General features: G+C 51.3%; 5 protein-coding genes across 5 annotated transcripts; 2 read left to right on the plus strand and 3 right to left on the minus strand.

Annotated features, from left to right (window-relative positions):
* Positions 1–28: 28 nt before the first annotated feature.
* MRS44_013066 (uncharacterized protein) lies at positions 29–922 on the plus strand (the record flags this gene model as incomplete). The annotated part of the gene is made up of 1 exon (XM_065619036.1): positions 29–922. The coding sequence occupies one exon, from the start codon at positions 29–31 to the stop codon at positions 920–922; it is 894 nt and encodes a 297-aa protein (XP_065475108.1).
* A 284-nt stretch (positions 923–1,206) lies between these two features.
* On the minus strand, positions 1,207–1,899 carry MRS44_013067 (uncharacterized protein; the record flags this gene model as incomplete). The annotated part of the gene is made up of 2 exons (XM_065619037.1): positions 1,207–1,613; positions 1,833–1,899. 2 exons carry the CDS (start codon positions 1,897–1,899, stop codon positions 1,207–1,209), a joined length of 474 nt encoding a protein of 157 aa, XP_065475109.1.
* A 1,690-nt stretch (positions 1,900–3,589) lies between these two features.
* On the minus strand, positions 3,590–4,948 carry MRS44_013068 (uncharacterized protein; the record flags this gene model as incomplete). The annotated part of the gene is made up of 3 exons (XM_065619038.1): positions 3,590–4,016; positions 4,149–4,295; positions 4,350–4,948. 3 exons carry the CDS (start codon positions 4,946–4,948, stop codon positions 3,590–3,592), a joined length of 1,173 nt encoding a protein of 390 aa, XP_065475110.1.
* Positions 4,949–7,690: 2,742 nt separating this feature from the next.
* Positions 7,691–11,241, minus strand: MRS44_013069 (uncharacterized protein; the record flags this gene model as incomplete). The annotated part of the gene is made up of 4 exons (XM_065619039.1): positions 7,691–7,993; positions 8,510–8,887; positions 8,937–10,234; positions 10,293–11,241. 4 exons carry the CDS (start codon positions 11,239–11,241, stop codon positions 7,691–7,693), a joined length of 2,928 nt encoding a protein of 975 aa, XP_065475111.1.
* Positions 11,242–13,032: 1,791 nt separating this feature from the next.
* On the plus strand, positions 13,033–14,936 carry MRS44_013070 (uncharacterized protein; the record flags this gene model as incomplete). The annotated part of the gene is made up of 2 exons (XM_065619040.1): positions 13,033–13,502; positions 13,541–14,936. 2 exons carry the CDS (start codon positions 13,033–13,035, stop codon positions 14,934–14,936), a joined length of 1,866 nt encoding a protein of 621 aa, XP_065475112.1.
* Between the last annotated feature and the right edge of the window lie 527 nt (positions 14,937–15,463).

A 15,463-nucleotide genomic window follows, 5' to 3' on the forward strand; every position in this document is an offset into this window, starting at 1 on the left:
ATTGCACGGACATCCCGGAATAGCCAAAATGATGGAACGACTCAAACGAACCTATGAATTCCCGAAAATGAAAAACGTGGTAAGAACGGTACTACAACGATGTGACTTGTGTGCACGCACCAAAGCACGACGACACAAGCCCTACGGCAAGCTCAAGCCATTGGAAGTCGCAGAGCGACCGTGGCAGTCGATCACTATGGATTTCATCACCAAATTACCAATTTCGGAAGATCCCTCTACAAGAGTACACTACGACAGCATACTCGTAATCGTTGACCGATTAACGAAGTTTTCCTATTTTCTACCATTCAATGAACAGACGGATTCCGAACAACTTGCCTATATATTCATACGAAATATTGTTAGCATACACGGAATGCCTAATGAAATCATCTCTGACAGAGGATCAACATTGGATTCTAAGTTCTGGAAAGGCCTCATGGCTCAACTAGGTCTACACCCACGAATGTCAACTGCCTACCGACCTCAGGTAGATGGACAAACGGAACGAGTCAACCAGATTGTGGAGACATACCTACGATGTTACATCAACTACGAGCAGAACAACTGGGCGAAACTACTGCCTATGGCTCAGTTCGCTTACAACACCTCGCTGCAAGAAAGCATCAAGACCACACCAGCTTACGCGCTATTTGGTTACACCCCGGACCCGTATAGAGACTCATATGATGGAATCCAAAACGTCAAAGCGATCCTCGAAGCAGACAAGTTGAGAGAACTACACGCGGAGCTGAGGGCGGAACTCGAGTTCGTACGAGAACGAATGAAGCACTACTACGACCAGAAAAGATCGGAAGGACCGACTTTTTCGGAGGGAGATATGGTCTACCTATCCACAAAAAAACATCGAGACAAAGCGCCCAAGCAAAAAACTCGACTTCAAATACCTCGGACCATTTAAAATCCTCAAGAAGCTCTCAGATAGCACCTACAAATTGGACTTACCACCGAAGGTCAAGCTCCATCCAGTCTTTAACATTTCATTACTTGAATCAGCAGAAGGAACAGTCAAAGCCGATATAGGCTACGACGACGATATGGAAGCTGAAGACGAACGGGAATACGAACCAGAGAAAATCCTCGACGCACGAAGAAACGACGAAAAGGGAAATCGATTGGAATACCTGGTCAAGTGGAAAGGGTACACCGACGCCGAAAACACCTGGGAACCAGCCAAACACCTCATCAATGCTCAACGTTTGCTGAGGAACTTTCACCAACGACCTCGCCGGTAGGAGGCACCGGAAGACCCACGTCCGCGAAGTCGTCACCCAATCTCAGCGAAGCCCAGTCAACGCCAATCGCAGACCAATCAACGTCTGAGTGAACCAAGGACTGCAGGTCAAAGGTCGCCTCGGACGCCTCTCGCTCAACCTCTGCGGACTCCTCGGAAGGGTCAGAAACAGAATGGATCATGGCCTCGCCCTGCGATTTCAGGACTCGACGCTTGCGACGAAGAGACTCCAGCGCGTCAAGGGAAGCATCAAATTCCCGCTGTGCTCGACGAAGGGCCTCGCGACGAGCCAAGAAATGGCTCTCCGCCTCTGCCTCTTCAACCTCCAATCTCTTGTCCTCCTCAGTGACTCGCGAAACTAGAAACAATATCAGGAAGCAAGCACACTCACACAAATGGTTGAACCTACGACAATGAAGAGGGACACCAGAAACATCACAGGGACGGCCTAATCGGGTACAAAGGCCACATTTCTTAGCCCCTTCCATCATCTTGCACTGAACCCCGCGAAAAGAACAACGAGAACAAGGCATAACGAGAAAGCCGAATTGATCGATGGCAACCGCCCTATCTTGACGATTGAGAGTTTGAGAAGAAGGACTGACGTTTTGAGTATCCTTTCGTTTCGGAATACGGCTAGACATCGCGTCAGCACGACATAGCAGACAAGACGGAAGAAGGTTGACGAACCAACGAAAGTTGTATGTGGCCTTGGGGACAAGACCAACGGAGGGGAGACATCGTGTCACGGCCCATGCCGCGATCGAATGCGTGTCGCCACACGGCACGGATCAACGTATTCCGCTCACTCGCACCGAGTGAGCGGGACCCATTTTCTCACTCCGGGCAAGTGAGAATGTAACACTATCTCACGATGGGCATCGTGAGATGCTCCCCCCCAGACCCTGCCTATAAAAAAACCACACAATATCCCTTAGACAGACACTCTCGCTACCTCAGCTTTCAATACAACTTGATTACTCAAGAATACTTCTTGACATTATCAGACGTGATTCGCCACCCTACGCTCAGTACTACGCCCCGTTACAACTGCCAACATAAACCAATTAGGTTACGGTTTACTACGTTGGGAACCTTGACCGTCACATCATAGACGACGTTGTGAAGTCGGAGGTAGGCAATCTACGCCTAGGTCGCAGTTAATCCACCGAGGGTCTCCTAGCGAAGCCTCTATCGGTCGTTATAGATATCTCGATATGTGAAGTACGACGGCACTATCTGTGATCCGCGAAGGATATCGCCTACCTCACGCGGTAGAAGGGTCCGGATCCTATTGAATATGTGGGGTGTCACGTGTGGGTCAAGGATCTTATGTCAGACAACTGGCTCCACAGGGATCATTGATGGCACCAGTCAATTGATGAGAATTATCTAAAGAACAAAAGAAATCGAACAGCCATGTGTTCGGGCATAACTATTTAAGCTCATGTCGTTAGGATTATGCGACAGGCCAGATGTGAAACCGGATAGTTACATCCGGTCGGTCACACGAATGTTATGCGACAAATTGCTGAACAGAAGGCATATGCTGGGGTGTCACGTGCGGGTCAGGGGTCCTGAGATTACGCATGGAAACAGTAGATTATTCAGGGGCAGATACTGAACAACAACACAACACGAATACACTGATTTGGGATCAATGGACTTAATACACGTACTGTCTGACAACAAAACCTCCGTAACACGCCCCACATCGCCAGATCTTAACAGCAATACAGACAAGCTACGAAGAATTCCGAAACTGGATCGACTTCTGAAAAGTTGCTTCGTGTAGCTTTGCTTATCAGCAGTACTTCTCTCGATATATAAAGCTGGCCTTATAATAATGTACTCTTCAATTAGCGTATTCTGACTGGGCTAAACCCGAAAAAGGTACGGAGGTATTGTCTTGTGAGCACTCGTGGGATAAGAGACCCTGCAGCGTAATCAAAAGGGTCCGGATGAGAGACAAGCTCTTCCCTTGCTGTAACACCGACGACCAGTTGTTTACTTTACTTGATTTCTCTCCTGGAACATCCGACACATGGTAAGATGAGCCGCCCCCAGTGACTTTGCGTTGTCACACATCCGGCACTCTAGTGACATTAATGTCACGAAGAGCAGCAGTGAAACATTAAGAATGAATCTCCAAGATGAACTTCTAAAACGGTAGGCGATAAAAGTGACCCTTATCAAATGAACCAACTAAGCGGCTCCGGCGCCTGCTCAACCTCAAAAGAATGAACCGAGTGGATGTGTATAAGTCATCCGATCCAAGAAGATATTCACCGTTTCGCCAAAGCATTTTCAGAACTGTTTTTCCTGAACCAACCCTCATTTTTTGGCAGCCTTCGTCTTCTTTCCATCTTTCGTCAAATCCTTATCCTTGATGTTGTTGAAATGCCAAATGCCCCTCTCCCGGTCCTCTTGAAGCTGCTGGATATCCTTGTCACTGACGGGAACTCCCTCGATGCCCTTGACCTTCTTTCCTTCAATGAACATCATGATTCCACCGACGGCGGCAACCACACACGCGAGACCAACAAAGAGACCGGTTGCCCAGCTAGGTCGATTATATCGGTTCATTCCCCACATGAAGCCGGCGAGACAGCACTGAAAGAAGGTATTCCAGACCATTAGCCAGATGACGGCGTCCAGCTTCCAAATTGGCGTGGCCGGTGCGCGTCGTTCGGTAAGGGGGGCGTCGGGGATCTTGTCCTCGGGGAATGGGCAAGCGATAGATGAAGCGAGCTCGGGCGAGCTAGACACATTCTTCGACCCTATGTGAGGATTGAGATCAGCGGAGCCCGGGAGTCGGAACCAGCCTCGGTGAATTCCACCCAGGCGCCGGAGGGGGATTTCTTTCCCTTGCATTCGGTATTAAAGCAGGTACCAAAGGTCGCGAAATCTCCAGGGAGCAAGCCCAAAGCCAGTAACGCAGAAGAGAGCGTTAAGGATCTGCGAGTCCCATTCAATCCATTTTCGTCTGGGAGAGTCAATATCATTGCAAGAGGGGTGACACATGGCAGGGGCAGCATTGCTGTGATAAATTCAGTAAAGTTCTTGTATGATGGTGGAAGGGGTGTCACCTTACCAGAGCAGCAAGAAGAGCATGCCACCCCAAGTAACAACATTCAGACCATAGATGGTAACGCAAAAGCCTAGAGGCGTCAAGAAATAGTTCCAGAATGCGATGCAGCCAGACTTTGTCGATTGCCAAGCGGAGTGCTTAGGGGGGAAATGGTATCCATTCTCAAAAGGTGCAGCAGTAGCTGGCTCTCCCGTGAAAGCCCTGCTCGCGGATGCGGCGCTCGGACAACCCTTTTCCTCAGGAGGCACCTCTTCACTAACAGCAGGAAACGTACTCTGTCTCGAAGGATCTCCAGCAGCGGGACTTTGTTGCATCGGTATCGACGAATTCGAGGAAGTACGCGGCACGGCTTGACGTGTGAAGATGGATGAGCAGATGGTTCCGGTGGCGGCCATGAAGCCCTCCGGGGGATTAGACACTTCAAAGCTTTGGGAGGCGCGACGAAGGCGACCGCTTATCGATGATGAGGCGGCTAGGCGATTCTCGACGGGCGATGAACGGGTTGTATTGTCGGCGCGCGGTGATGCATCTTCGATGGATGGAAAGGGTTCGGTCTCGGTCTCGGTCTCGGTTCCGTAATTGGAGGCTTGTCGAGAGCGCATTGTGGCGGTGCGTACTCTGATGCTACCTATGACCTACCGCTCAGATTTGGGCAGGTAATGTATGTAAAATGGTTAGCGCTGATGAGCAAATGCGAATTAATCGGTGTAAAGATGTATGAGCAAAGGTAAAGGAGAGGGAATACGATTGTGATATGATGCGCTAGGTACACAATACCTAGCAACGGGGGACTCGGGCAGTTTTAAAAGCGAAGCTCGGAGTCTGAGGGCCGCTACTTGCATACGTGGGCGTCGAATAAGTTTATGAATTGATGGCGACGGTTTCTGCGCACCGAACCTGTCGCTACGGAATTGTGATGAATTCAATTTCTGCTCTTGTGATTTGGTCATCGTCCAAGCTCAAAGGTTTACTGGATTTTCGCGAGATGGTGATAGGCTGGCTTTCGTTCTTCTATAAGGAAACGGTGATGTAAGCAGTTCGTCATAGAAGGCGAGAGGGCAGCCGTTGAGTGGGGTTCGATTGAACCTTAATGAGACCCCACCCCAAGAAGTTGCGCACCACTCAAGCTTCATAAACACTCTCAATTCAAATAACATTCCAACGTTATGACAATATTAAATCTGGCATCGCTGTAATCTCTAATTTACACTCATGAAAGAAGTCCTTTTTTTTTTTTTTTCGCTTCTTTGGCTTTATTTCCTCTCTCTCATGCCTAAAGAGTAATAACTCTTGTTCTTGGCTAGTTAATAGGGCGTTCTGTCGCTCTACACTCTTGCCAATCTTCCCTAGGAAAAGGCGGATCGTACCATCGAGCTTTGACTCCGAGGGGATGCTGCCAAGTGAAACACGGAGCTGCCTAGATGACTGAAGGGTCTGAAAAGGTCTTAGAGATGGCAAAAGGGCTGGTTTTGGCGGGGTTTTGGGGACTCGGGTAATGGTTTTGTCATAGATATATATCCGTCTCAACACGGAGACAGTCCGATATCAAACGGATAATATCTAGTATAGAATAGCCTCGTTTACTACTATTTTTTATAGAAACCAAGAGTCGTTCATTGCCTAAATCACTAAGGGACCTTCTGCCCAGTCGTTAGCTAACCATGTATCCATGCCGCGCGATAGCTACGGTTTAATCCTCTACTCATAGCCATATCAGCCATTCAATCTATGCGGAATATATTATGTCTTCCTCTTCGCCCGTCGCCTATGCCTCGCCCCACCTTCGAAAGCCGCTCGACACCCAAAGGGGCGGTGGCGGTAATATATCTATGATATTCTTCGCCCAACTAGACTGCCCCTCTAGATTTGCTCACTAGGATTAATATCGCATTAAGGGCCTCAATGCCGAAACGCTCGCCTGCATCTTCTTGCCTCCCCCTCGTGGTTATTGGCTGCGGAATATGCGCCCTTGCGGTCCGATATTAATGACTCGCCGATATCTATCTTCTTTAGTCTCAATCTCTCAATTTATAATTAACCTATTAATGCCTTGGAATAGGTCGAATAGTGGTTCTTTATGAATAGCCGCGTCTACCCCTACGTACTTGCCTGGGAGGTTGAGCAGCTCGACGGTCTAGAATTGGATGTAGGCCGCACCCTTCTCTATACCATGCCTGCCCTCATCGTCTGTGATCAAGGCTACTAGCCATAGGTCATAACGCAGCCCCCTCCCCATATGCACGTCCTCAAACGAACTCGTCTGATATATGCCCAAAGCGTGCTTCCTAGGCCCTTCGCCTCCATAGATAGCTTCCCCTATGTCCCGCCCGTCGTTTCCTTCGCCGGCACTATCACCGGCCCTAGCCACTCCTTACTGCGATAGGACCTCCTCCCGGGTCTGGACCCTACCTAACTAAAGTGCTACGGCTTTATCTAGCTTTCTACTTATCTTAGTCCCAGAAACCCCGATAAGACTCTATTCAGAGGCTTCCACCCTTTCCAGGTCTTCGTTATCTTTCCTATTCACATGAATCCCTGGGCCATCCTATGCAAGAAAATGGCCGAGAGGCTAGATTCCTAGTTCTAGCCTAATGCCTAATTCCCCTACACAGGGAAAGTCGCTGGCCTGCTTGATCATCACGTCATAGTCTATCCGCCAGGGTTCTAAAGAGACTATGTCATTATTATCGTTCCCGATTCTTAGACTTTTCTTGATAAGACCACCACCCCCACAACTTAACCGGTCTTACCTCTCTTAACGCCACTAAAACGGCAAATATCCTCGGCTACCTCTGCTTTCCAGGATATGCGCGCTGCCTGCTATTCACCGGCTACACCTAGCCCTCTTCCACCGAGTCCTCCAACTTCATCTTCAGGCCAGCCCGATACACTACCACTAAAGCGGCACTATCCTGACTATGCCCAGACGCCAACAAAGAGGCAGCGTGTGCTGCAGCCGGTCCCGACCCTTTCTTCTTCGCCTGACAGTTGCAGCACTGTCACTCAATCTTTCCCTGCCTCAGCCTCGACGTCTTCCTCTAGCGAGCCAAACACTACTAGGCAGGGTCCTGCCTCGGTGAACCTTTCGACGCCTGCGCTTGATTCAATTGTCGCTTTACCATCAGATTCGCCGAACCGGCCACATCGAAGCCGCCAACCTACCAAAAGAATTCTAGAAAAGGAATATAACAACATGAACAATAGTCAGCTGCAATATTCTCATGAGGAAAATAAACCAAGACCATATTAGCTTATTATCTAGCTATAAAATGGAAATGCCGCTTTAACTCTAGAGACATGAAACCCATCTGCCACCGACCTCAAAACTTTCGTTCCTCAAGGCTCTATGCGCAAGCCGAGACCGGCTTGCCTCTCCTGTCTTCAAACCAGCGCAACGCCTCCTGAACCGTCCTGTCGCTCAGTTTCTCTAGTCTCGCCTGCGCGGCAGTCATTTCTTCGGGGACTGTGTTGCCCACCAGGTCTCTCTCCCGCACCTTGGACAGAAGCATGATGCCGTCTAGCGTCCGGCAACGCGACAGCTGCATGTATAGGCTGTACGGGTCGCACTGCGAGAGGACGACGCGTCCGTCGACGTCTGTCGTCCGCGTCCCTCGCGGCTCCGGAGCTACGCGCTTGGGCATCCGGCTCTGCACTTTGTAGTCTGTACACGCAAAACTCGCCGCACAAGGCAAACCCTTTTGGCTGACGTCGTTCTGCTGCCACGGCCGATTCCGCTGGCATTGTATGCTGACGTTTATGGGCATCAAGAGGACCGTGACCGGCGGTATCCCGACGAAGTGGAGGTGTCTTGTCGTTTCCGACTCTAGAATTCACGGCGGACTTTCTGGGCCATCAATGGGAAGCGAGAGATTTTGCGGGGTGAAGTCTGCACAAGGGTCGGCGCGTTCAAAAGGCCTTTCGTTCCTCAAGGCACCAAGGGGAGGGGGGGAACGGAAGGGAGGCCCCGAGAGCATTTCGTCACCTCGTTCCTCGTTCCTCAAGGCAAAACGCCCTTCGGGCTGAACAAAAACATATCGATCTGGCTCTAAACATCGAGACCACGACACAAAGGCCGAACTGCTCAATCCCCATCATAGCTAAACAATTGTTATTCTCTGCCTTTTCCAACCATTTTCCGAATTGATAGGGAAAAGAGTTCCCACCTCCGTAACAGCAATTCCGACTCGCTTGTAAGCGTGTTCTTGGCCATTCGAAACGCTCTCGAGCAGCAGAAAATGCTGCTCAGCATGCGCCTCGTCGGCATGCTCCCCCTCTTCAAACGGATTAGTGTAAGCAATAAACGCGAGATGGAAAGCCCGGCGTCGCTGTGGCACAGTACAGGCGCTCTGGTCGTCTTCATCAAAAGTTGGACTCTCAGGTTTCCACAGATCATCGGGCTGGGTCATGTCGAAGATAGCAAAGGGATCAGCGCGTGGCGAGTCGGGATCGGAGCTCGTCACGTCGCCGTAGGCATCAGCCCAATCGTAGACTTGTGCCGATCGGAGCTCGTCACGTCGCCGGTATGGCATCACGCCAGCGTACTTGTGCAATCCAGCACCTGAGGACTTGTGCTCACCCGCTCTTGACTACTCCGAAAGCGTCCGAGGTGGCCGGTGTTGTCTGCGCGGCTACAAACTCAGGGTCCAGACTAGGCTGCCGTACGATGATGGCGTCGTCTTCCACCAAATGATGCTCGATCTCGGCTACTAGTGACGTCCAGCTCCAGCTTGGAGACCCATTATTGGCAAGCGACGGCTTGGGCACCTCCGTGCCATCGTAGCTTTCCCTGACCGGGCTCCACATCAAGCCGGTGACGATGGTGTTCGTATTTCCAACCCAGAGTCCTGCGACATACCGAGCTTTAGTGAGATCATGGACTTCACGAGCCAGACCCGACAGAGCAGGCAGCATATCCTTTGGAAGTGTCAAATGCCGCCGAGTATATTTTTGCACCAGCGTGTACCACTGCGTCGATCGGATCGATGGTGGAGCCGGCTTCCTTTCTTTCCCGACACATCTTTGCCGATAATCCAAGACGTCGACAATGTTTCTTTTCACCATTTTTGTTCCGCCCGGCTTTCTCAGCCAGCTATACTGACCGTCCTCAGCGAAGAATCGGCTGCGACATTGCCATATCATTTGCTCTTCCGTGAAATACAGAATGCGTCTGGAAAATAATCTCTCCTGAAGTGTCCAAGCGCGACCGTTCCAGGGCTGCGTGAGGATGGTTTTCCGAATATCCGAAATGGAAAACGCATCGGTGACTGTAACGCTGTCTGGGAGTAGGGGCCTCAGATAGAATGTCCCCGCATCCGTTTCGACTCTGGGATGCTTCTGGGTCTCGGCCCGTGGCCGTAGAATCCCATGTTGACAATGCGAAGCAGCCACCGCGCAGATTGTGACCTCAGAACCGCGATAATATTGTCCCATCTTTGCGGCTTCGGCTGCCCAGTCTTCTAGCGAGTCTTGGATAATACAGAGAGCGTCAATCCATAAATATCGCAGGCCGAGTCTCCGAGCTATAGCCAATGCGTCTTGAAAGTTTTTCGCGAGCATATCCATGTCGATCTCTTGCGTCATGCTCACGAGATTGTCCTGGAGCAACTTGGTCATTGCACCAGTATTTGGGCCCCAACAGTGACTGAGTATAGCGTAAGGCAATGATTTCTCTTCGGGGCCAACAATGTGCAACCTTACAGGCTCACGTTGACCGTCGCCAACATCAATAAGCCGATTCGGTATTAGAATATTGCCGCTCGGCTTGCATAGATCATGGCTTTCCACACATTTGTTTAACCACGATCGTGCCAACTCGAGGACCGAGAACGCCGTTGGGTCTCGTACAACTTCTCGTGAATAGATGGCTGGATTGGTTCTGAATGTGCTACCTGCGTAATATTTAGTAAAGATATGACGGGAGGAAACGTTATAAGATAGCTAGCTTACGCCGATGCTGGTAAAACTCCAGAACAGGACGGAGGTTTTGGTTCGGGCGTTTTTGAGGAATCGATAAGAAGTCTGGATTATATTCCCAGATTTCCGGGTGCATGGAGGCGAATGAATATCTGGTATAACCGCGAACTCCATTCAAGCAGATCTCAAGACCTTCCTCGAACGAATAGGCACCGATAGATCCGGCTGTAAGCGTTGCTGTGCAGAAATCGTCGTTGGCAGATGTATCTAGTTCACTGGCGTCCGACTGATGCGATAGTGTGACCCAGAGCTGCTCAGGTCCGTGGCAACAACCCTTTGTCATCAACATCCACTGAATCTCCTCATACTTTTCAGTTCGAATTGCACGTATTTTCTCTGCATACTGGAGTTCAGGATCAATTGAATCAGGCCCGTTTTCATCAGGCTCCGAATCTTTGTTCTCGGAATCGAGGCTGAGTCCCAATCTCTCTAATCGGTTTCTCAGTTCAGCCTCGTACTCGGCGTCGTCGGCGGTGACTTGAGCTCCCTGTTCCTCGATACGGCGAGGGGTCCATTCATCAGAGTCTTCGAAATATCGGTATTTATCCTTCGCAGAGTCATATTCATAGAACCTGCCGGGACCGACACTGAATTTAAGAGGTTCGGATTTGCCGTATTCAGTTCCGAAGCCGTCGAACAGGTTGTCTGTTGGCCCATAATGGATCGACTCGAATGGGTCATCCGGCGGGCGCCCGATGGCATCGCTAGACGAGCAGTCAGATTGGGACCGCTCGGCCAGCCCTTTGCGTCGAGACCTCGAGTACTCGATAAAGGGCCGAAAGTAGAGACAGATTTCGCAACCTTTCTCGGCGGATGCTATGAGATCGTCGAATGAAGCGTGGTGTCGAACAAGGCAGAGATGTAGATACGACGGTTCATGAGAATGGGGGAGCTTGATATGCTTGCACTTGTCACAGAGCATGTCGAAAACTATGCACGCAAGGAGACCCAGGTTTGTCTCTAAATGATGCCTCTGACTCTCAGGATGCTGGTAGTCCAAGTGCAGCGAATGATACAGATGCCGGCACCGATACTGATATCCTCAGTGTTTGTGTACGGTGATCGGCAAGAGATGGATGGGACAACTCAATTGTGTAACACACTCAGGAAGATGATGGAAACGCGGACTTGAGCATAAAAGGTGTTGGATACCAGTATGTCAATGAGAGATGTGTGCTCCGACTTCACGATGCGAAAATAACGCATTTCGAGTGGGAGAGGACTAGGTGCGACTTCTGATTGGCGCTAATCGTCGAAGCTAAGGCCAGGTCTCCGCCGCCTCCTTGGCGTTCTCTGCTCTTGTGTCGCAGGGTAGGCATGGTCTTCACGGCCTCAGGAAACTACTACGTTAGTAATCTAGCCGTATGCTTTAACTCTGCGGGATGGAGTACCCCGCACCAGAGACAACCTCAGACAACAATCAATCAACGCACTGCTGCTGCTCATTATCGTTTACCTGACCCTTGATCCTTTTAGCACGCTCAGTGCGACAGAAGGTTACGCGTTTCGCGTCTTAGTGGGATTCTAGAAACGGGGCGCGTTTCCAAGGGCAAAAAAGAAGTGCGGCCTTGCTGGATGTGATTAGCCGAGAAGTGGAAACGGGCCCGTTTCTAGTCTACATTCTTGAGTAGGTGGAGAATCTTTCATCCTTGCTTTTTAATTGGGCAGACATCCTTGCGGTGACCTGGCGGGAGCCTCAACATATTTGAAGCGATAAGAGACCGACTCACGTCACTCCTTTAGATAGAAATCAAGTGCTCATTTGATCCTCGATTCCTCATGGCCCATCACTACCAGCGACAGTTCTAATGGCATCCTTACGACCTGGAGATATATCAGATCGTTTCAATGATGGAAAAAGAGTGGAAATTGACTCTGCAAGTGAGGAATTAATCTGATATCCGATTTATGAAGAGCCTTATCGACTTTAGCCCTTGTAGGCATAGCGGGCGGGATTGGCGGGCTGGTTCCACTTTGCTAAGAGGGCCAATTTCTCGAGTTTCAACGGTAGAAGACCTTGGGCTAGTTCCGTCTCGGTAGGGTCCTGTCATGGCTCTTCCCCCAGATCTGTAATGACGCCAAATGACGCCACTTCGTTTCTTCGATATTTGGAAACGCTTGTCATGTGAAATTGTCAGAGCGATGAGGACGGGTGTGCGACAAGCAGTAGAATACCCCGCAGAAAACAATCATTTATGACGTCAAAACCATCGCTTCTGCTCGTTAGTCGCGATGTCACTTTGTGTTCTCTGCTACCCTGCTCATCTACACGAGCCTGCTCGCGGCTTGACGCAGGCGGCTGACTACTTCAAAGGAGCCAGCAGCCAAGGCATGCTGTTTGTCCCGGGTTCAGCATCTCCTAGCGAAACTTTCCTAATGTAGTGTTTCAGTTCGACGGTATGTACCTTAAGCAGCAGTGTCTTAGCGAAGGGGGTTGCCACCAGACCCAAAGTATCTACCCAGGTCATGATCGTACATATAAGACGAGAATTTCCGCCGTCATCTAGATAGAAACTCAAGAGCTCCGTCCCAACAGTTCCTGTTGCCTCCTCGTGACAGCAATCGTGAGTGCGATACCTGTTTAACCCAGGCGTAGTAAACGATCAGTTTGCAACACAACGCCCGGACACCAATTTGGGAATCAACCGCCCCCGCGACCCCACTCTGACACTCCGACGCGGCGCCTCCAGACCCGGGGTGGTCTTAGTCCATGATGGCGTCCGGGGATTCACTGCCGCTCGTTGTCAGATTATGGCGGGAGTATGTCCTCCGGCAGATCTGTCCAGGAGAGGAGGCCACCAACCCCGAGGACGGCATTGGCCGAACCACGGTTAGGCCATCCAACGCCCATGCCAACACTGCCGGGCGCGATCCGATACACCTGCGAGGCAGCGGGGCCCGAACGGGTTGTGACCGGGATAGTTGTGACCCGTGCATCGTCCCTATTCGGCCGGGCTTTTCCAATAGCACCACACCGCGGCCGTCCAACATCCCATCGGCCGCTGAAAATGCGGCGGCGGCGTTCTCCCTCCCTGCCGATGTGGTCAAATATTACCTGGACGCTGGGGCTGGTCTGGGCGCGGCGGATTACGGGCCAAGGGCTCCGAGTGGAAGTGAAGTCTTCGCCACGGCGACCACCTTATTCGCATCTGACGTCTTTGAAGGAATGGGGGTATCAAGGACGTGGGGGCGCTCCGCACGGCTTGGAACACATCCCTCAGGCAATCCGTCCGCCGTGCTCTCCCCGGTCGCCGTCTGATGGACAAGTCGGCATCCACCTCAGATTGGATTGCAGCGTACAGGTCTGCCGGGCTTTCCAGGGTCGACTCAGCTGCGGCCGTGATTGTTGACTTCTTCTACATCTTCTACCTCTCACAATTCCCGGACTTCCATCCCTACCTCTTGCCCTGTCCGCCGCGTCCCGTACTCACGATTGGCGTGCGGCTCGATAATGTCGACATGCAAGACGATTCGAAGTTTGGGCCAGGGTCAGTATACGACAGGGCCGCAGCGCTCCCACCTCTACCCGCTGGGTCCGGCTGGCTGGAATTTTGTGCGGATGTTGCAGTGTGTGGTGCCATAATCAAAGATCGCGAAACAGTTTGGACCGGGTTCCCCTGTCAACTACCGGAAGTGTGTCTCAACCCTGCAGCGCTGATGGATCTCCGGTGGATAGATGGGATGGTAGGGCCTTTCTATGGCGCGGCTCTGCGTCTGTTGGGCATGGACGGTCCAGCGGGGCGGATCATCTCCGGCGTTGGCGACTGCGGGTGCTCTCGGCTCGCCATGGACCAGCTCGTCAGATATAATGAGCTTGCTGATATTATACATGACCAATATCTGGATTTGCCGCTTAACGACGTGCTCGCGGCAACTGGGCTGTCAGGCCACTTTGACCCATCCGCGTACCAGTTCTCCTGCAACGTCGTAGTGGAGCGTATCTCACGTTGCCCTAGGCACGACGAAGACACCCAGGACTTGCTGGCTGGCATAGCGTCTGGCGCCGTCGTCCCATATACTATCATACCTCGGTACAACTTGCTCGTCGAGTTGGCATCGCACGGGCCCCCGCCGGAACCTCAGTGGTACTGCGTCCCATTGGAGGACGCGTTTGAATACGACTGCTCGACTTTCCTGGCTGAGGATTGGAGCGTGTCAAATTTCCCCACGCTCAGAACGGGATCTGGGGGGGCCGCGCGGGCAGCAGCTCTGCGCACGTCGAACGTGGCATCACAGTCTGCTACCATCTGCAGCTATGAGGCAGTTCTCGACTCGCTAGGGGGCGGGTGTTCTCTCGAAACCTTCCTCGGCTTTCTCGCTTCACACGAGAGCTTCGATGATAGTGTCGCCAGGTCCACCTTGGGCGGATTTTGGGACTTGCTGACCGCCAGAGCGCCTCGGCATAGCGACGTAGCGGCTTTCTTCTTACAGTACAAATCGGCCCTCATGTCCCGGCCCGCCTGTCTCACGGGGGGATACAACAGATTGCTTACTGGCCTGATGGCTACCATAATTGAGGCTACTACACTCAACCCTTACGCCAGGTTGTCTCGGCTGGCCGCCTCCCCTCAGCCGCCTGCTCGGCTGTCTAAGGAACGGCCAGCAATGGAGCTCTAACAGGCCTCGCCGGGTACCACTTTGTCGCATATGAAGCCTACTTGGGAATGATTGCTCACAGAGTTTTGCCTGCCCTGCTGTCAATATTGTTGCATACATTCGTTGCGGGTCACGATCACTGTCCCGGGGGCAGAGGAGGTATCTTTGTGGGAATTGCTATACGGGCATGACATTTTGGCTACACGGGCATGGCTCTTATACGGGCATGACTTTTGTAACGTCTGATTCGCTAGATGTCCGTTGACCCATAGATACATCTCCGCAAAGGCAGTGAAACCAGTTTCGCTAACAAGATAACATTATCCTTTTCAGTGTAGAAGCAATTAGGTCGAGCCAGCCCCCTTGAATAGGTCTTGCACAGGCGTCAAAATAAGGCCTGGTTTTCTATATATAACAAGGCCAACTCTATTACGCCCTCGAAGGCAGCTATCTATACCTCTATTTCCTAACTATTATATAAGAAAGAACCTCCTCGTCGCCCTTAACCATCTCCTATTAACTCCTTTACCTCTGGATGCTTAGTTACG

This window comes from Fusarium solani (genome assembly GCF_023522795.1).
Source record: "Fusarium solani strain SB1 chromosome Unknown bctg00000008, whole genome shotgun sequence".
NCBI lineage: Eukaryota > Fungi > Ascomycota > Sordariomycetes > Hypocreales > Nectriaceae > Fusarium > Fusarium solani.